General features: G+C 39.0%; 1 protein-coding gene across 4 annotated transcripts in view; it reads left to right on the top strand.

Moving 5' to 3' along the window:
• Positions 1–22,217, top strand: part of DENND1B (DENN domain containing 1B) — a 295,461-nt gene that overhangs the window by 145,531 nt on the left and 127,713 nt on the right. For 3 of the 4 annotated variants that reach the window (XM_084851502.1, XM_084851503.1, XM_084851504.1), the window contains 4 exons: positions 4,282–4,351; positions 8,847–8,927; positions 14,749–14,802; positions 15,742–15,852. In XM_084851502.1, the coding sequence (XP_084707628.1) occupies positions 4,282–4,351; positions 8,847–8,927; positions 14,749–14,802; positions 15,742–15,852 (316 nt within the window). The remainder of the gene's footprint in view (positions 1–4,281; positions 4,352–8,846; positions 8,928–14,748; positions 14,803–15,741; positions 15,853–22,217) is intronic. The other variant, XM_084851505.1, reaches the window with a different exon arrangement.

Here is a 22,217-nt window from a genome sequence, read left to right as displayed (position 1 = left end):
CTTGACCATTGGCCATACTGGTTGTGACTGATGATAGTCGTAGTCCAAAACATCTGGAGCACACCAGGTTGGGGAAGGCAGCTGTAGGCTTTTTGCATGTTGCTTTACAGCATGGCACTTCACAAGTGCCTTTCTCTTCCATGGAGCTCACAGTCTGGGTTCCTGCTGTTGCCAAGGTTTCCACAGAACCTTTTATTTTATATGTCTTTCAGGATTTGAACTGAGAAAAACAGATATATATATATATATATATACACACACACACACACACACACATACACTTATTGTGTACTAGTATCTTATGCTATGCTTCTAAAGTTATTTTTTCACGCTAATGATGATGCAAGTGTGAACATTCCAATGTAAATGTTTGTGTTAGTTTTCATGTTTCATTGTTAAATAATAATATACTTTATGGGATATTTTTGGAGTATATTACTCCATATTCCTTTATGTAAGATGTCCAGGTATAAATATCCCTAAATAATTCTAATAGAATGTGTGAAAATAATTTCACTGGGGTTGATTTTGTTAAACTGCTGTCTGTGTCTCTAGCTGACCTTATGCATCCTGAGAAATGCAGACGGCATCATTAAAATTTTAAGCCTTGGATTTGATTAATGAAATTTTATGACTGTAAAATTGTCACCTAGATTTCTAAATGAAATGTTCTAATAAGGTAGACAGGTTTATTTGGGAAGCCTTTGTAGTTCTTCATCTCAGACTGTGCTTGAAGCTCCCCCCTTCCTTTAGGCAAATCCCTCAGAAGCAGAATGTTTCAATTTTACACATTTTGTGTCAATTTTCCAGACAGAAAGTAGCCCCTAGACATTAGACATTTAGCTACGGAAAGGCGGTTTCCTTAGTTTTATTTGATTACTAGAAGTTAGATTCCTGCTGATAGTTCAGGACTGTTAGTGGTTACCTGACTGTTTGACAGAAAACATTTCCTTTCCTTTATTTAACCTTTGACTTCTGAATATAAAAGCTTTATCAGAACTGTAGTGGAAGCACAAGCGAGGTGGAAGTCTACTTAGTGCAACAAAGCTGAAGAATGACTTTGAATGAAAGCCTGAGCGCTTGCCTTGTGGCTCCTTGGATTAAAAGAATATGCTAAATACGTTTTTAATTAGCAATGAAATATCTGGTGCCATTGTTTATATGACAGGTAAGGACCATGTTTTAGGTAGGATCTAATGCATTTTAAAAGCATAACACTTCCACATCCGTAATTGATTTTGCAGATGTTATTTTACAAATTTTGTGCTTTACATGGCAGGCAGGAAATTTGTTGAAGCACTCTGTGAACCACTGAAATTAGGACATACTGATTTAAGCCAGTTTTGTGATTCAGCTTTTATGTGATTATTGCTAGCATAAGAGTTTCTCTGACTTCATACAGTTCCAAGCATAAAAGTGTTAAAATCCTAATTGGCTTTCCCCCCATTGTTACTGGGTAGCTTAATCATATAACTGCCTCAGTTGTGGCAAATGTCAATTTTAGTAAGAAAGTTCTTCAGTTTGGGTTCAGAGGCAAAACATCACCATCTCCCACAATAGTTTTCAAGTTTAAAAGAATAATAATTTTGGGACCAAAGGGATTAGGAAATTGCTAGGATTTGATGCTGACAATCTCACTTTAGCTTTGGATCTATATATACAGTTAACACACTAAAGTTCCACACACACTCATAGAAATGCTGTATTTCTCTACAGCAGTCTGCAGTGCAGTAGAAAAAAATGGCTGGGATCCAACATAGCTCTAGTGTGAGCAGAAGGCACTTCTAGACATGCAAGGGGAAGGGGGAAATCCCTGATTTTCCCCAATTCCCACTTCTAGCTTTAGTTCCCCCATTCCCCATGCCACATCATTTTGAAAGGTTACCCAGTTTTGAGGACCAGCTTTTCAGGGGATGTAGGAGGGCTGCAGCAGGAAGGGTGAGACAGAAAAACCCCATTGTGTAAGCAGAATTCCATTCATGTAGTTTGGATACAAGCCAATTATGTTATGGGGTAAGAAAGGGCACAGACAAGGCAAAGTTGTTTCTGAGGGGACAACCATTGTTATGTATAATGGTGGTTTATACTGGGAATAAGTAATGGGAGGCATGCAGTTGCCCCTTCTGCATTATGAAAAATAATGCTTTGTGTGTATCTGAATCCCAACAGTTATGAAAGCACATTGTCATAAATAGTGACATCATACATTGTTCTTACACATGGATATGTTGGTGCAAATGTTTGAATTAGGGTGTTGAAGGATTCATTAGAATGGTGGCTATAGGCATATTCCTTTGTGAATACTAACTTCTGGTTCAATTTGATCTTTTTATTTTAAGTAGCAAGCTCTAATTTTTTTACATCTAGCATTTTTGTGGATTTAACAGTTCTAGGTTAAGGGTAACTGTTGTTGAAGCCTTCCAGCTGTGAAAGGAAAAAACATTCTAATATTTGGGATTTCAGCATTCAATTAGCCAGACTCTTTTATTATTCATACTTTGTGGTTCATTTGTGCTTCATATTCTATGAAGTTTGTCCTTTTGCATCTAAATTTTGTGGACTTCTGGTGCCATTGAAGTGGTATGTTTTTAATGAATGGTAAATACCGAATATTCTCTTGAGGATTTAAAAAAGAACCCAAATAAACCAGGAGCAGAAATGTGCTGCAACAAGTTCCTTTAAAAACAAACACCATGTATTGTCTTTTAAGGATGTTGTTGCAAATGAGAAGGGGAAAAAATTGCAAATCAGATCAAACTTTCTTTGAAGGGGGACAGGTGGATCACCTTCCCCAGAACACCCACATTTTAAATAATGTAAGCCAGTTATAATCTAATCTTATTTGTGTTTGTTGTATGTTACCATGTAACAGTATTCTAAATCAGCCCACAGCACTTCGCAGCAAACATTCGTACACTATAGAGCAGTGATGCCGTGGACCACACTAAAATGTTGTGAGTAGTGTTAAATGTGGTTTGAATAATCAAGCCACAATGGAGGATGAATCCACCACTCTTGTCCCTCAGAGAGGAGAGGCCCAACACAGCATTGCTTCTCCCTTCCTCCACCTCTAATTGAACAGCAACATTATCCTGGAGTAGGGTGTAAGAATGCATCAGGTTGATAGGGAATAGAACATCTCAGCAGACTCTGCATTGCTCAGAAAGAAAGGTCCTGTTCCTGAATCTTGACTGATTGGACAAAGGGGAGGGTGGGAGGCAATATTAAATGAGCAATGCAATAGCAAGGAGGGTGCTTGCCCATTGTTTTTGATCTCATTTTTTTTCATTGAGCACTATCATCCATCCATCCATCCCTCTTATCATCATATAGTGTGCCTCCAATTTTAATCCAGAGAAAACACACCCTTCCCCCAAATTTCAAAAGAGAAAGCTTGTTTAGACTAAGTTTTCAAATTGATCTTAAGGGTAATTGATATTTAGAGTGAATTTTCAAATTTAAGTCTTAAATTTACATCTGTTGGCTTCTGAATTTTTTTTTTTTTTCACTTTCAGGAACCTATTATAAAAAACTACTAACGCCATGTCAATTTCATATAATGGTTTTATCAGTCTTTATCAGTCTATTAGCTTAATCAGATATACATTAAACCTCTGGAGGGATGGTGGGGGATGTAAACATTTTGTTAATAAGAATTGTTGATCCAAATAACAGATTCAGTTGTTTCTCTTTCCTTACAAGTATTTTAAATGTATATGGAAATGCAACAAACATTTCTTTTAAAAATGAAAAAAAAGCTACTCTGTGAAATAATCAAAACATCATTTCAGCATCTTTGTGGCTAGATGGGGCAAGAAGAAGTGCTGTTCTTTTCAGGGAAGGCAGAACCTTGCCAGTCCCAAGCAGGTGGAGCCACTCAGTCTAATTCCACTCCAGTTGTTGTCTATATCAGAATAAACTATACTGTGACTAAACTCTCTTCTGTCCTGCTTCAATGGAATTTTTATTTTCCATGTCCACAGGCATAAGGGGGGGTGATACACTAGTCAGATCAGTGATCTTTGTAGTTGAGCGTTGTCTATACCTATAGTCTCATGCAGAGGGTTTTCTGGCTCTGTAACCACGATCCTTTTCCTGGTGTTTGAAATGTTTGCAGGACCAAGTCAATACCATATTTTCTTGCGAGGTACTCAGAGCTAAGCATTTACTATCAAACTAGCTTTAACTCTTTCAAAAAGGGCAGCGTAACGAAGTCATTTCATTTAGTGTTATGCTTTTTATGGTTATGGTTTTTTTAAGCTGCTTTGTTTCTCTTTTCAGCTACTTACCATGGTTTGAGGTGTACTACAAACTTTTAAATACGCTGGCAGATTATTTGGCTAAAGAGCAGGTAATTTCTGTTGTATTTCTGTTACTCTTCATTAAATATACTTTTGTTTAGAAGAAATGCTAATCATCATCAAACTAAAAGTAACACTGAAGCACTGCAGTACAATTCCTGCATACATAACATCTTAACTGAACTTAAGAATAGTCTGTTACCTTTGTTTGTTAGGCTTGTGTGTTGTCATACTCAATTTTCAGCTGGGAAAAAGGGTGTAGCCTTCTCCATCCCTTCCAGCCCTCTTATCCTCCAGTGACACACCCATTTCAGGGTGAGAAAGAGCAGCCTTAGGGACAGAGTGGACAGAGATCCAAATCACACAGCTGCAGGCTCCTCCCCATCCCACACATGAGCACCTTCTATAACTGGGCATATTGATGGCCTGCTCTCTTCTCAGTCTTCTGGAATATGCACTGATGGCCTCCCCTCCTGTCTTTATTCTTTTTTCTTCTTGCCTACCGCAGGTAAGTGATCCCAATATTAATTCTGGCCTGCAAATACTTCATTTGTCATATGATTAAATCTAGGGTTTCTTTAATCAGCCATCGTTCTATGGACAGTATCACTAATGCATTAAGCATGTCTTTGGACATGGTGTTTCTCAGGAAAGCTTTTATTCTCCTGAGCTGATAGAATAAAGAGCCAAGAAAGCTTCTACAGTAGTCCTCAGAGTGGTCACTGTAATTCTTGGCAGCTTCACTGTTTCTGCAAAATATCTTCAAATTCTTGTCCAGAAGTGTGCGCAGTAATTTTGAAGCATCCCTCATATCGTGGATGAGTGGCACCAGCAACCTAGTAAGATTGTAGAATCTGTCTCCTTGAAGTATTTAACACAGAGCCCAATCATAATCGTTTACATTGGAAAGAATGCATTAGGTATGAAATTTCTTTGGCGTGGGGAATGGTCTAGATGACCCACTGAATCTGTTGAACTCTCCTGCAAGGGTCACCCTCAATTATTCATATTAATTTGACTCAAAAATTTAAAAGAGTATTTTTGTTTGTTGTGTCTCTTTCTCCCCCTGAGCCTTAGGGTTACACTACAATTGTGATGTCTTAGTCATCAGAAAAATCAGAATTATTTATCTTTCATTTCAGACACTGAAAATTAGTTTCAGTGGAACAACTTTCCTACCTGGGAGTGCTTTGGTTTCATTCCTGTGTAGGGATATATGTGCAGATGTTACATCAGAATAGAAAATTCATGTGGGTTTCTATATTTCCTGGACAATCAATGTGGATTTTCAGTTCTGATGCAGTGTTTGCCAAATTTCTTTTCCATGGACAACATTCCAAAGCATTCCCATGATGGAAGAATGTCACAGATGAATTGGTTCTTGTAACAAACGTGTGTTGAGCGCACTCATGGGAGGGCTTCTATGTGGTTAGCACTTTGCAAGACAATATGGATGTGCACTTGAACTTATAAGGCTTCACACGGGAAAAATTAACATGTTTTCATGAAGTTGGAAATTGGCTCTGAGATTCCCATGTTTTTGCTATATGTTTCTGGCATATAAGAAAATACGTTCTATGATGCACTGCTCTTTTTATTGATTTGCAAGAGTGTACATCCACACAATTCTTCAAGGCACCCCAACCCTGCACAGCACACACTCCTTCACCAAAACACCTACCAAATATACATCGTTGTCACAATTCTAGAGATTGCTCTGGATGAACCTCAGCATTAATGAGTGGGAGTAGGCTAGCTGGATTTCACAATGGTACAGAACTAAAGGGCAATTGTTAATGAATAATCTGGAAACAGTACAGTAAGGAGTGGACCTTGCCTCAGTTACTCATATCCAGCCTGGATACATCCAGACAAGACTATTCTATTGCACTCTACATGGGGTGCCTTTAAAGACGTTCAGAAATGTCAGATAGTACATAACCCAGCTGTCGAAATGCTTGTTGTGGTTAGGTGTTTAGCTTATGTTATGCCTGTGTTACACCAGTCGCATTGGCTTCCTCCTGCATTCTGACTCATTTAAAATTTCAGTTTAAAGTTCTGGTGTTGCCCTTAAAAGTCCTAGATGGTTTGGGACGTGATTATTTGAAGGATTGCCTGAACCAATTTGAACCTGCCCAGGCCTTAAGATCTGCATCAGAGTCTCTGCTCAAAGGCCCATAGTCAAGTTCTATTAAGCTGACAGGCAGCAGAGACAGGCCTTTTCAGTGGTGATCCCATATTTGTGGAACTCCCCGGGGATGTATATCTGGCCCCATCTTTATTAGCTTTTAAAGGGCATTAAAACCCTTTCAAACTGTTGCTGTTTGTTTCTGTTTTATCTGAATTGCTGTGCTGTATAGTGAATTTAGACTGCTGTTTTTAGTTTTATAATGGTAAAGAAACTGTTTTGTTGCATTTTATGGTTTTAAATGCTTGACTGGGTTTGCACAATTACATTGGGTAAAAGTAGCCATCATGGCTTCTCCCCCCCACCCCCGTAAGCTGCACATGTGGGAGTTGTTTATATAATTACCCATGCTGCAGCACAGGTTGACATGTCATCTGAAACTGGCATGTAGCATGGTGGGGGTGGCTTCATACCCACCCTACAACCCCTACTGCATGCCATGCGTTGTAGGGTCGATACAAAGCCACCCCTGCCACACCAGGTTTGGACAACACACCAACCTGTGCTGCAGCATGAGTTATTATGTAACCCCCCCTCCACGCGCAGCACACACAGGAGTGGAGGAAGAAGCAACGATGGCTTGTTTTATCCCTACGATCATGCAAACCTGGCCTTTATATGAGCTGCCTTGAGAGGGGTTTGCCCTGAAAAGCAGCATATGAATACTGGGGAAAAATAACATAACACTGACATGATGGTTTTTTATTTGACTTGGGTTGCTTCTCAACTGTATAATTTTAGTCGAGTATTACATTTGTATTTTGTATGTATTATATGAAGAACATTTTCCAAGAGGGAGAAGAATTGTATGGGTCAGGATACCCTGGAGGCAAAACAAAGAAAACATTAAATTAAGATTTATTTAGCAAAACAGAATATAAGCCCATATTTATCACACATAAAATCTGATATCAGAGTTGCGTGCCTTGCTCACACCTGGGGAAGAAATGTGACTGATGAATTGCCTCTTCCTCTTTGATAGCCCATGTTGACCATGACACTGCCACATGAGGCAAGTATATATGCATGTGGGCGAGGGGTGGTGGTAGAATATATTCCTGATTTTGCTCCACAGTGATCATGGTGGTAGTGTTGACAGCTCACATGAATCCTGATGAAGGGGAGGCATTTCCCTTATTCTCTAGAATTTTTGTCACCTTGGATGATGTTGATGCTGCTGATAGTGCAAAGCCAACAGAAGAGATGGGTACATGGCTCATCCTTATTCATCCTGCAGGAAGTAAAGTTACCTCTCCCACTTGTATGGTACCATCAATATTCCTTCTGTGGGTTATTTTTCTTTATCTCTCTTATACTATACACCCAACTCTGTCCCGTCAATAAACACATACACATCTTCCAAATATTGCCATACAATCTCACATACTTAACTTCAGGCATCATCCTACACAACACATATCTCTCAGTTATTTTCAAATATTGTATTCAAAACACAATATTGTATTGTGCATTTAAGTTTTTAAAATATACATATTCATATTATGAATAAGTAACTAAAATAAAAAAGCAACTGTGTCTCTCTGTCTACAACATAAAAACATTCCCCAAGGTATCTTTAGCAAGCCTCCAAGACATAAAATGTAATATCTCTTTTGTGTTCATGATTACACTGGCATGAGATAGGGTTACTTTCCCAATTCCCATAGAGCTGTTGCAGCTTGATTTGAATGAATGATCTATCTTCACCAAGAATCAGCCTCTGTGGAGCTACTGGTTACATTTGGATTTTTATTTGTGTTATCAAGTGCTAGTATTATTTCATACTGATTGGATTTTTTTTTTGTACAAACAAATTTACAATTCTCAATATTAGAATTAAACTGTGATGCCATGGCACAAGTCATGTATATGGGCATAGCTTGTTAAATTTTATATTTATGAAATCTGTTTTAAACTTCACTGTTTTGGCATACAAACTAGGAAAGCCATAACATACTGGTGGTTTTAAGTGTTCAGTTAGGGAAAAAATGATGGCATGTAATAAAACTCTAAGAGAAGGTGACAACTTGCAGGACACCATGCTGTAAGTAGCTGAATTTAGAAGTGGATTTGCTATTGTTTCATATATTTATTGTCGCTTTATAAAATACACTTATTTGCATATTAGTCTGTGAAAATGCTTTGCTAAAACCCAGTAGAGCTCTTATTCAAACATAAAGGACTGTACATTGTATGGCTGTCCCATTTTTTCCACTGCACACATGGGATTCTCCATGTGTGCAGTAGAGAATAGGAGAGGAAAGTAACTGTGTACCTATTTGAGCAGCTGGATTGTATTGAATGTGATTGATGTTATGTGGCTATTGAACACGGTTTTAAAATCTTATTTTGTACAGGAGGAGGACTTGAATGACTTGTTAGAAAACTGGTATAGCCATCCTGTACCTGAGGCGAACGCTCCCATCAGCTTAAATTTGGTAGGTATTGTCCTTATTACAGAAGTACCTAGTCATAATCAAATAGAGCAACAAAAATATAGTTCTTTGTACTAACTCTGCAACATTCAGTGAGCTTGGTGCTATGGTTAAGTAATCATATTATATTTTCATGGCTCTTGAAATGAGAGGCAGATCTCCTTAAGAAGGTGCAGGAACTTACTAAGGGAATTGCAAGCTCTTCTTTGAACCCTCTTAAATCAATATTTGTTCCCTCCCCTTCTTAAAGAGTGCATACATAAGCTATTATTGGAGCCCATTTTCTTATGCTTATGTGTGTAGGGTCAGTGTGACAATCTGCCTGTGTTTCAGCCCTTTGTGTGTGGTTGCTAGTCTAGGCTCATTGGCACATGTTTCTCAGGTTCCAGTCTGAATCTGACTTGAAGATCATATGCAGGTAGCTCCTAAAGCCTGTGTTATGGTCACCAACGGAGGAGCAACAGAAGCCTTCAGCCATTGTACTACAGAAAGGAGCACTGATTTTTTCCAGCTAAGGCACAACTTAAATACAGTTTTGCACAAAGGAGCCTTGATATGATGACTACAGGGGACAGTCTTATTTACAATTACATTTTTTTTCTGAACAATTATCATTGTGTGCTGATTAATTCAGGTGACTGTGAGTACCCATTGTTTGAGAAAGCCTTGCATTTCAAGAGGAATAGATAAGCAGCTAAGAGTCTTGCCTAATTCAGGTTCATGAGTCAATAGGGCTTCAAGTCTTTCCTCCTTGAAGAGGTCATGCTCAGAGTAAAACATGCTTCTGAGTAATTAAAGCCAGTTTGGTAGAGTGAGTCATGGCTACGTTGCTAGGAGCTACCTGAAAATGTCTTCGAATTCTGGCTTCAAAACAGAAGTCTAACTTTTGACATCAAGCCAGGTGAGATGATACTGATCTAATATTTCTTTGGAGCTTTCTGCTTCATCACCTTTTTTTAATTCTTGGAAACCTCTAGCCTATTTCTGCGGAATGTACTCTGACATCAGGTTTGTGATGGCCTGTGATCAAGGGTTAGACCCCGTTTTAAAGTATGTTTTTTGTCTCCCTGGCACATCTCCCTCGGAACCCATAACACAAAAGAGTGTTCCCTGGCCTCTGTTTTTTTTTTTTTGGGGGGGGGTGTCTGTCATACACACAGAAACATGTGGCGCATAAAATTAGTGAGCACTACCTGCAAGCCACCAATCTTTACTTTGCCCAGGCTTATAGGTTAGGACACTAGCTTTATTGATTTTTATTTATTTATTTATTTATTTATTGCATTTATATCCCGCCTTTTTTCCTCTTGCAAGGAACCCAAGGTGGCTTACATTATCCTCCTCCTCTCCATTTTATCCTCACAACAACAACCCTGTGAGGTAGGTTGGGCTGAGAGTGTGTGACTGGCCCAAAGTCACCCAGTGAGCTTCCATGGCTGAGTGGGGACTAGAACCCGGATCTCCCGGCTCCCAGTCCAACACTCTCGCCACTACACCACACTGGCACAGTGTGATGACACAGAATTGATGGCACAGAAATGCAGAAATTCTTCAGATAAAATTATTATCTGCACAGTTTTAATAGATGTTACATAATTGGGTTCTGAAAAGTGCTTGAAAAGCTGGCAGTCTCGAATACCATGTTTAACAGCACTCAGTCAGTCCAGAATACATTAGTTTGGTGCTGTAGTAAAAACATTTTCCCTTCTAATTGTCTGTGCCACATACTTCTCTGGGGATCCGGATACCAAACTGTGTTCTCTTTCAGGCTTACACATCAACACTAGTTTTCCATAAAGCATTCTAACAATGGAAGTTATTGTTTTCAACCAGTTGACCAGATGAACCAGAACTAGCATGGAACAAACTTTGGATATTCATTTAGAATATTTGCACCTAGCAGGAATAGAGAAAGACAGTACTCATGATGTGTACTCAGTACTCAGAGAAAGACAGTACTCAACAATTCAGCTGTTGTGGATGGAACTCAGAACTCATGTTAATAAATATGAACATTTATTAATTCAAAGGTTCAAACAACAGTGCATGGGATATCACACCATAACTAGCTGCCAGTGTTAAAGATAGCTTTGGAAAATAATTTTCTGGTCCTGGAGTATCATCAGTGGTTGTTTAACCCACCACCACACTGGTCCCCCCTTCTAGGTGCAACTTTTTTTTCTATATACAATCCTGCATAGAATGAAAGGATACTAGACATTTCCCTTAATGTATGCCCAACTACTTTAATATAAACCCCAGCCTTTGCAATTCGATATGATGCTCTGAATTTTTTCCCCTTCTTCTTTGGTATTCCCATTGTTGTTTCTACTGAAAAAATAAAAATTCTATATTGTTTGTCTGAAAACAAAAAAAATAAATTGATGGAGCTGTTGATCTTTGCTTTTGAAAAAAAAATCCTGTATCAAAGAGAATAGAGACTTAATTATTCCAGAAAAGAGCTATTTCACAAGTTTCCAAACATGAATTTGTTCAATTTTCTTTCTCATATTGGAAAAAGAACAACAAGGTGTTTTTTGCAAGTGAGCAAGTTTTGAAAAATCAACCTTGTTTAATAGCGGTGAGTTTACAATGCTCTGGCCACTCACAGCCTCTCTTGAAAGAAATAATTGCCTGCCAAATGACGTCTCTGTTGATTGCAAGTGATTCGTAAATGTCCCTTGAGAAATTATTATGTTGTGACTCTGGTCTGAAGGAGGCAATCTTCTTGAATATATTTTCTGTTTAGACTAAACCAGATTTGGAACTGTATGTGCAAATTGTGTACTAAAGATCCTCTTAACATTTAATGGACTGTCAATAGTTTATTCTTCCGGCCTTTTTGTTAAAAACCCACACAGAAAGACAAGAGTACATTTTTATCTATTTCAGTTGTTTACATATTTCTGAGAAGACCTCTTTGTTGAATGGGAATAAAATATTTTCACTGAATATATTTACACATGGCCCTATTGGCAGCATGCGAGCAATACCTTACCATCACATCTTCACTGATAGTGCTGTTTTCATCATAATTGCTCAGCAGAGGTTGAATATTTTGCTCTTAAACAACTGAATCTAGTTCTCTGAAAATATTTTCCAGAACAGTTAGTCACCAAACTGAAAAATAAGGGCTGTACCCCCAAAAGTGAGAAAGGTGGTGGTGATAGGAAATAATCCAGAGGCACAAAACAGTCTGTATGGCGGAAACTAAGTGGTGTCATAAAATCTAAAAGTACTGTGATATCTGCTTGTGATAACTATTTGATGATAATCGGATAGACATTTTTATTGTTAGCCATACAGGTATAAGTTTTGGTTTGTATTTGTAAATATTCCTGAAGAAGAATGAAACCTTGAAATAGTAACATGCTGGGTTTTTAAAATAAATGTGAGGGTTGTGTTTTTTTTCTCCCTCCCCCTTTTGTCAAATAACTAAGCACGCAATTTTAAACTAAGAACAACATAAACAGAAAATATTTTCCAGAGTTTGGGATGTGTTCTTGGTTTCTTGGTTACATTATATCTTGGGTTTTATGCCTTTCTTGGTTCTATTAATTTTGTCATTCCCTACGTACATAGGAGCAAAACTACAGTGCTAATCTAACTGTATCTTTTGGTTAATTCTTGTTCAACTACTGCTTGTGTTTTAGTTAGCTATAAACTAATTCTGAATATGCAAAATGTTTTACTTATCAAATTTGTATAATAAGGCTTCTTAGTGTAGAATTCTATATCCCATGAATATGGTTGTAGCCCTAATGTTATTTCATTCACAAGTAGGAGGCTAGCCAGTAGCTTTCCCTTCTCTAATGTGTGACTTCCTCTAGGATCTGAGTTTAATTTGTAGACTGAGGGTAGTATCCTATTGTGCCAGGGTGAAAGACCACTAGCACAAACGGGAGTAGCGATTCTAAAAGTAATCGTGGAATTACTCATTTCCAAAACAGGGTTGGTGAGTGGAACTCACAGAAGGGAGCTCCACTGACCTGTCCTGACCCAGAAATGACCGTTTCCGTTTGCTTTGGGGTTTACTTTTAGAACTGCTAACTCCTGGTTGTGCAAGTGGTCAGTCCCACTGGCACAACACAATCAGTGGGAGGGCAGCGACCCCACTGGATACTGCCCTGAGGCTGCAGTCCTGTACTTTACCTGGTATAAACCCCATTAACTCAGGGGGACCTCTGAGCAGACATTATAAGATTGTGCTGTTAATGTACCTCAAATAGTGGTTCAACTGAAAATACAGCTGCAGGATAAGATTATTTTTATTTTGGAGTGAAGTTTTGACCGTTCTTCTTCCATATCCCCCATCACCAGAAGCAGGGCAGGTCATCTGTAGATGGTAATTGGCAGCTGATGATTGAGAGGAAAGGAAGAGACCATCCCTGCCTACCACCTAAGTTTCCTGTAGTTTCCAGATTCTTAAATGGAAACTACAGTTTTCCCACTTCCTAATCTCTCACATTTCTTGATAAAAGCAGAATAATTTTTTTATCTCTGATGATTTCAGCCCATACCAATAATCCTAAAAACTTAAGTATGGATTGCTTCCGAGCATTCACTGGCTTCTCCTTGACACTCACAATGTCCATTTCTAGTGTTAGAAAGCCAGTGTGTCAGCAAGAGGCCTCATACCCTGTGTAGTGTACATATTGCTTATGCTTATTGTTAAGTGAAGCATCCCTTAATTTTTCATAACCCCGGTTCTTGGATCCTTAAACATGCTGTGAGTTCTTTGGATTCTTTTCTCCTTTACCTTTTTTTTGGTTTGCTCTCTGGTTAAGAGCAAATGTAGGCGTGACTGGCTAGGTTTGTGTGTCTTTTAAATAGGCTCAAGAAGTTATTTTCTTGCCCTGGAGAGCTCACAGTGATGATGTTTGAGAATATCTGCATACGAGGAAGGGTGATATAAGTGGCTGCAATAAGCAAATGTTTCATAGCAACTAAACCTGAGCAGAATGACAAAGAAAAGCACCCCTGTCCAGGCCACTAATTATATTTTGTTTAACACTGTTGAAACGAGCATAAATTTATGTCTAGTTACAGAGCATACCCTTTTTTTACACCTTCTGTAGATCAGATTAAAATATGCATATATAACTTTATTAAAAGTTAATAAAGTTATATATGCATATTTGCTGTAAACTATTGCAGGGGAACAGTGTCTCTTTGGAAAAATGCTCATAACAGTTTTTACAGTATAAACCCTATACTTACTGTAAGCGTCAGCAGCTGGTAGCCCCAAGTCCTAACCCATCCCCATGAACTGTACTAGCGGGCCTCAAAGCTGCCAGCATAGGGACACGAGAGATATAAGAAGGGCATGGTGGCTGTCAGTACTGGATTTGTTGACATCCCTCTTTATGAATATGAGAGTCAGCTCTCTCCATCCCCTCAGAGTGGATCTCATATAAAACTAGTTCCTGACTAGGACAGTGGTGCTGTAAAAGAAGCTGAAGGTATTGTCCTTTTCTTCTGATCTCCTTTAAGCTGTTCTTATTATGACTTTTCCTCTTTAACTTTGCTGTTAAGAGTGTTGCCATGTATTCTTTCACACTGCTGATGCTCTTAAACGTATGTTGTTTTTTAATCTTGGAATCGGCAAAATGGCATGATTTTAGTAAAAATATATTTTTAAATGGGTACTCCAGCTTGTGGTCTGTTGAATCAAATGATCTGGTGCTCCTGATTACTTTACTAATAATATGTCCTACTGCAGCAAAACCAAAGGTTAGTTGGCTTACATAAATAGCCATTTTTAATACTGGTTTCCCTTTCTGAGGCAATAATCTTGTATTTTTGTTTTTTGTTCCTTGATCAGCATTCATATTTCATTACTCCTGATATAACTGGATTACCAACAGTACCTGAAAGTGTAAGTTTTGGGGGTATTTGTGATATCTATATTGGGTTAAGAATAAACTATTTAGCTAATGTCTACGGAACTTATAAGGATAGGCGTGACTTGAAAATTAAATAGTCCAGCTCCCTTTCCTATGGCTTTATTCTACATTCATTCATCTACACATACGATAACACTCTACAGCAGGGGTGTTGAACCTCTTTCAGCCTGAGGGCCAAATTCTATTTCAGATAAGCCCTCGGGGGCCACATTCCAGTGATGGATCGGGCCAAAGGCAGAGGGGTAGTGTCAAGGGCAAAAGGAACAGGGCACAAAATACCAGCATATTTTGGCTTAAAGCTCTAACTGCCAGGAACTAAGCTTTAGGAGAGGCATTTTAACCTTTAGAATGGGGAGAAAAACTGCACAAAAGCTGGGAAGCCACCAGATGCTTGAGGGAAAGGGGGCATCTGGGGAGCCTCAGAGGGCCACATTTGGCTCTAGGGCTTGAGGTTCTGCACCCATGCTCTTAAGTTTAAATTCCATGGTGTGTGTGTGTGGGGGGGGGCTGCAAATATGAGCATTTATGCAATTAAAAATAATCCATTGCCTACAATGGATGCAATAATTCAGTGAGACAAGGATTTGTGTGTGTGTGTGTGTGTGTGTGTACACATGCAAGTGGATGTTTTTAATAAGCGGTTATGTTTAATAAGCTAAACTCAAAGAAAAACTGGTGAGGGAGGGCAACCTTACCCAAAATATCCTGAAACACAATTAATTTTTCATCTTGCAAATGATAACGAGGTGATGAATTTCAGTTAAAGATTCTTATTGTGCAGACATATTTCTTTAACGAGATCATTCTCTCCCCCCTTCCTTTCTGCTGGGAAGAAATAGATAGTTATAAGTTTATGTACCACTCAATTACCACTATTAATGTGTTAACAGACCTTATTCTTTATTAAACAGAGAAATCTTACTGAATATTTTGTTGCTGTGGATGGGAACAACATGCTGCAACTTTATGCCAGCATGTTGCATGAGAGACGCATCATTATTACCTCCAGCAAACTAAGCACTGTGAGTACTTCACACTTCTCTTTTCAAGTAGAATATATTGAGCATCTCACAAAAAAGGCCTGCAGACCTCTGCAGATTTAAATATGTTCCATATGTACTTATGAGACAATATCTGCATACTTTTTTTTAAAGATATGGTTTTAATCTGACTCTTGAAGCACAAAAGTCTGATTCATATAAGGCCTACTCAGATACATTAAGTCAGGTTAATTATTTTTTGTTATCCAGGGATGAGAGTTCTCTAACTCTCTAGAGTTCATTTCTGTGCTTTCCACCCTATAAAGAATTCTTAAGGGCTATTATAAGATCTTTATTATTCACTTGTGTCTTATTCCATTGGAGCTACTTGAAAGAAATCAAGGGGCCATGATAATAGCTGCTATCCTAAACCTGGTAATAGGTAAATTCATCTTGGTTGCAGAGTAGTGTTTTGGGAGCATATACTGTAATAGCTCTGATTTTGGAGCAGCTCTTCAGGTTGATAATAACTTACTATTCCAAATAGCCCTTTTTATTACAGGTTTTATGCTTCTCCTATGCTGAAATGGCTTTCTTATGTCATTGCAGATGGTGCTGAGATAAAGACTGCTGTGTTTAGCCACTATAACCATGCCTGAATCTTTTGACAATCCTTTTTGTTTTAGCCTTTCCCATGTGGTGTAATTTATAAGTCTAAATCCATCTCAGTTAACTTGCAACTAGCGTTGCTTTCAAACCAATGGGCATCATTGGATATGCATAGTGTTGTCTATTACACTTAAGTACAGAAATATATAACTCAGAACTCTCTCAAATCTTTTGATCAACATACTTTCCAGGCTAATAACAGGCAGTTTAATACCTGACTTTAATTATGTAGAGCCACCTACTCTATGATCACATTAATGGTCAGAAAGTAATATAGGTAGGTGAAAATAATTTAAAATGTAACTAAGCTTACTTTAAATAAGCATCCATTTGCAGAAAGAATTATAGTTCTTATGGATTTTTAAAAACCTTTTGAAATCTTTCATTTCATAATGCCACAAAACAGCCTCTGTGCCTTCATTTGTGGAATGTAAATCTTCAGACTTTGTCAGTGAATTAAGTTACCCCTCTTCTTAGAAAATGCCTAGGAGAACTAAGCATAATTTAAAAAAAGAAAAAAAAAGAACTTATTTAGCAGGGGAAGTTAAATGCAAAGAAACAGTTATGATGACGTTGAAAGACCCTTTTTTCCCCATTCAGCTAGCTTGGCAAACCTTTGCCTGTTGCGAATCAAGTGCAACTGGGCATCAGGCTTTAAGCCAGGGTATTGCTTCTGCTGGAATTGTTCTTTAGAAACCAACGCTTTGGAAATCTAAGTTATGCTTAATAGTTTATGAACTTCTAAATGGCCTCTGGAATACCCTCCCCACTCCCCCTTCAGAGCCATCTTACACAGCACAGTATTTTATATTGCACCAATATTGCTCAAAGAGTTCAGAGAACCAAATCTTCGCTTTTCATAACCCACTTCTCTAGGTTGTATAAGCAAATGTGTATTAAGGAAAGCACCTAATAACAAGAGATGCAGAAAATAGTTTTGCATTGTTTTCTGACCTGGATGTACACTAGGGCTTCAAACCTGCACACAGGCTACTTTAAATGGCATTTAATTAGTAAACTCCTTGCAGCAGCTTAATTCTGTGCAGAATTACTGTTTAGGTCTTCTGTAATATCTGGAACAAGGCTTTAAACATTTGAACAAATAAAACCCTGCATGGAATTATCGATCTGTTGTCAACAGTGCAGTCTGTCAACGGAACATGAGGCCTTCCCCAATTCTTAGGTCTCATTAAAATGAGCTAAAAGCTTTGAAATTTGAGTTATCCTAAGGTTTTGTTGTGCAGGTATGAGAGAATGTTGATTAAATGACATTCTTAGTTTCAAGAAAATATACTGGCAGAGGTAAAAAGAAGCCCTATATTCATTTGTTGAGAGTACTTGCAGTTCAACTTGTGGAGTTCATTCTTTACATGGAAAGACAACAAAGAGACTTGTGATCCTTTAAAGGCTAACTGGTTTATTGTGGAATAATTTTTCATGGACTAGAGCCCACTTCTTCCGATGCCACAATAAACCTGTTAGTCTTTAAAGTGTCACAAGATATTCTGCTGTTTTGCTGCAATAGGTTAACACAGCTACTCTGCAACGTCTAACTCTGCTTTTCATGGAGAGGCATGTCTGCACCATTTAGTCTTTGGCTTGACACTCTTCAAGTATAATATGACCAATAGTTCCTTTTTAGCCAGGGATGACAGTGTGGAGCAATTGTAATGTATCTGCAGCTCACAATACTGTAGGGATGTATGAAAGTCACTTACCGTTTCGTGGATTATGTTGATGCTGGGGGGGAGGCGTTCTGTCCCTCCCTCCGGAATCCTGGCTGGGGGGGGAGGCGCTCCGTTCCTCCCCCCCGAAATTCTGGCCGGCCAGCTGTGCTCCGCAGCGATTCTGCGGAGCCACCGGCTGGCTCCGCTAGCAGCCGAACATCCAGCAGCTGGCTAGCAGGGATGCAAATGGTGGCGGCTGTAGCCGCCGCCGTTTGTGACCCTGCAGTCAGCCGTGATAGGCTACGTAAATGTTTACGTAGCCTATCATGGCTGATTAAAAAAACAAAAACAAAAACGTGTGTACGCAAATGGCGGCGGCCATGGCCGCCGCCATTTGCGTTCCTTATTTTGGCACGTCTTAGTCTAAGACGCTACGCTATTTGCATCCCCCTTATTTTCGCCGTCTTAGTCTACGTAAATGTTTACGTAGACTAAGACGTGCCAAAATAAGGAACACAAATGGCGGCGGCCATGGCGGCGGCCATTTGCATACGTGTGTTGTTGTGTTTTTTTTAAGTCAGCCGTGATATGCTACGTAAAGATTTACGTAGCCTTTCATGGTGTTTTTTTAAAATCTAGCTGTGACAGGCTACGTAAATCTTTACGTAGCCTATCACTTTTTTTGTTTTTTTTAACTGGAAATGGCGGCAGCGGCAGCCGGTCAGAAGACCGGCTGCCGCAGCCGCCGCCAGAGCTGCCGCCGCCGCCGCCGCCGCCAGGAAGATCTGCCCAAGGTAAGTCCCGTCCCGGGGGGGGGATGGGGGGCGGGCCGTTCCGCCACTGATTTCGGGGGGCTGAATGCGCTGGCATTCGGCCTCCCCAAGATTCGTGGCAGAACTTTCGTACATCCCTACAATACTGGAACCTTGATTGCATCTGTCTGCAGTGGGTTAAGCATAGAGCCAGTGCAGAGCATGGCAATCCCATTTTCAGTAGAATAGCTCCACCTTCTGATTTTGCATCAAGGTAGGCATCCTCAGTGTCTTGAAGTTTGTTTTGTGGCATGTTCATTAAAGGGATCCGAGGTAGCAGGCCACGAAAGGCCATTGTGTCAGTTTCTGAACATGGTCTGAACAGTTTTGGATTTAAATCACACACCTAGCTGGGCTTGCCGTTACTGGCCTTTTTAGAGGTAATATAGTGTATTTTTACTTTGGGAGATTTTGGCATCCAGTCAGTGTTGCAGTTTTCTAAAGGAGAGGCTCATAGCACAGTGGTAGAGCACTGCATTTATGAGGTCCCAGGTTCAACCCCAGGTGTCTTCACTTTAAAAAAGAAAAGAAAAGAAAAAAATCTTAGTCTTCTGTCTGAGATTATGAAGTCAAAGTAGGAAATATTGAGCTAGATGGATCAATACTGGGTAGCACATATGTTTTTGTCCAAAGAGGTAGCCCTTTAGAGTTGCCACTTACATGACAAAACTGTTAATTGGATTATATCCTAATTTTATACTCTCCTACACAAACTCTAAATATTGTGTGAAGCATGCAGATTAACTGTTTTGTATATCCAGACTTCCAGCAGGTCTTTATTGCATGTCACAGTAGCCCACATTTTTTAAAAAATTGTGGGTTGTCGTGAATGAGGCAGTGTGCTGGTGGACACTGCTTTGTCATTCCCACTGCAAGTGGGAGCAGCTAAACAATGATTTCCATCCCTGGCTTGTTTAGCATTGCATTCGAACCTGGACCTCTGGCTTATTTCTCTCCAGACAAGCCAGAGAAAGAACCCATGGTATGAACCGGGTAAATTTATTTACTCTGTTAAGTACAGCCTCGAAGTGATCAGATATCAATTTAATAAGCCAACATATGAATGAGCCTTTTGCCTGTGTATGCATCATCTTTGCTCCTCTCTTTGTGGCATGAGCAATCAAACCGGGAAGTCTCTTATTAACCATAGTTTCCCATTTCATATGCACCAGGGAAGTATGGTTCTCACATTTAGAACAAGCTAGGATCCTCAACCATGGTCTGATGTTGGTCTAGGATCCTGGCTTGTTCTGAAGCTAGTAAATACAGTGTCTGGTTCAGGCAAAACAGGAAATTATGCTTAACAAGAGACTTCCTGGTGTGTTTGCACCATGAAAGGAGGAAAGGGGCTGGTTTGCAAGCAAAAGACTTGTTCATGTCTTTAGTTATTAAGGTGAGATATGATTGTCCAAATTGGACCATTGTCAGCTGCCATTCTCATGCAAAAACCCTTAGTGGCTCTATGGTTAGGCTAAGCAGGAATTGCAGCTAAATTGTTCTCATCATTTTGAAAGATGCTACGTTTCTAGTTATGTTTTATATTTCTTATTAAACATTATTTAATAATTTTGTATTAATAGCTAAAGTGGCTGGGTGACCGGCCAGATGGGCGATTAAGAAATTTAATAAACTAATAAATAAAATAACTAAAGCTTTTGGTGTTAGATATTCATTTGAATAAGAGAGCATTAGATATTACTTTTATGGTTAGCAGCTGCATAAAATAAAGCAAATTTTGACTATATTTTCCCAGTGAACAAATAAGTCTTACCTTAGAGTTTTCCTTTTTTAGGAGCCTTTTTCCTTTGAAAATAGCATTATCAAATACATTCTATTGTTAAGGGAGTTGTCCTTTATCTTTTGAGGTTAACTTAATACCAACTGTTCATGCAGACTGAGTTGTGATGTCACCTACAAGTTATCAGCTCTGTTTCGGTTCACTATCTAAGGGCAGTAGCACCGATATCAAAACACATAATTCAAGGTCCCTCTCAAGCTCTCTTTCTTTTTCTTTTGTGGGGGATGCAAAATTGCTTGAAGATCTAAGCCATCATTCTTTAGATCTAGTATCGCTATGCCACTAAATTTCATCCTGTGGTGTAATCAAAATAAAGGATTAATCCTGATACTTATGTAAATGACAAAGAGAAGTGTTTGCGGGGGGCGGGGGTGCCTGCGGTAAGCGACATGTTTTCATGGGGGAAAAATAGGTATAAAGAATTCCACTATCAATCAGCTTCTCAATTATTAACATGTCTTCATTTTTTAAACATAAGTTAATACATGGTTGCATTTCATTCAGTTTAAGCAAAAATTGTATTTCATATGTTTTTTCTTGACTTCCAGTTCTTTTTATTGTACATCTTCCTATGTGTACATGTATAAATATATACTACATGCACAGAATACTTTTTAAAGCGATGGGGATGTAATATCCTTAATGCAGCTTTTTAAAATTCAGTCACTGTAGTTGTTATTAAGCTAGTGTGGAAAGCTTTTTCAGGAAGGCAGTGCTAGAACATTGATTTTATGCCTGCTGTAGGCAGGCCCTAGATATTTGGGCCCCAAGTGAACCTGCTGTGGTAGTCTACCAGAACATCATGCTGTAGTCTTGTGTATTCAAAGCAAAGGAATAAATCATGATTTTACAACAGTGCATCAGTTGACTTATTGCTGTTCTGTGACCGTTGGGTAGGAAGAATTGCTGTTTAATGCCATGTCATTGGTTCTCAAGTTAGTCAAGCATGAAGGCTTGTCATATGCCTCTATAATTGTACCTCTCCAGACTTTCTCTAACTAGTCAGCTGGGGCTGTGCATTTTGTCTCCGACACCCGGCTGGCCCATGCCTGACAGGAGCTTTCTCATCATTCTGTCAGTAATATGTTAAATAGTGTGTGTCTGTTTTGTGGCCTCTCCTATAGAGGCAGGTGGAAAGGATACCATGCTTTAATGCAGATGTCAAAGTGTTATCTCTCCTCCCCTCCTTTTTAAAAAGTTTTTTTAAGTTAGTGCTGGACTGATAAGATACTAAGTGTAGTAGTTACAAATTCCAACTGCATAATCTAGAATCTCTCTTACATAGGAGAGGGGGTTCCCCCCCGCCCCCAGTTCTACAAAAAAGAGAACTGGGATGGGTGGGGAAGAATAAAACAATTTCAAAAATGTATTCAAGGAACCCCGGTAATTAAGCCACTGCTTTTGCCTCCCATGAAGAAAGAACATCACTCAGCCCCAGTGAATCAGTTATGATGCTTCATA

The sequence above is a fragment of the Heloderma suspectum genome, chromosome 4 (assembly GCF_057233095.1).
Source record: "Heloderma suspectum isolate Gila_16-S chromosome 4, 16-S_ref, whole genome shotgun sequence".
Taxonomy (NCBI): domain Eukaryota; kingdom Metazoa; phylum Chordata; class Lepidosauria; order Squamata; family Helodermatidae; genus Heloderma; species Heloderma suspectum.
Note: the sequence above shows the minus strand (reverse complement) of the source record. Positions and strands in the feature narration are given on the sequence as shown.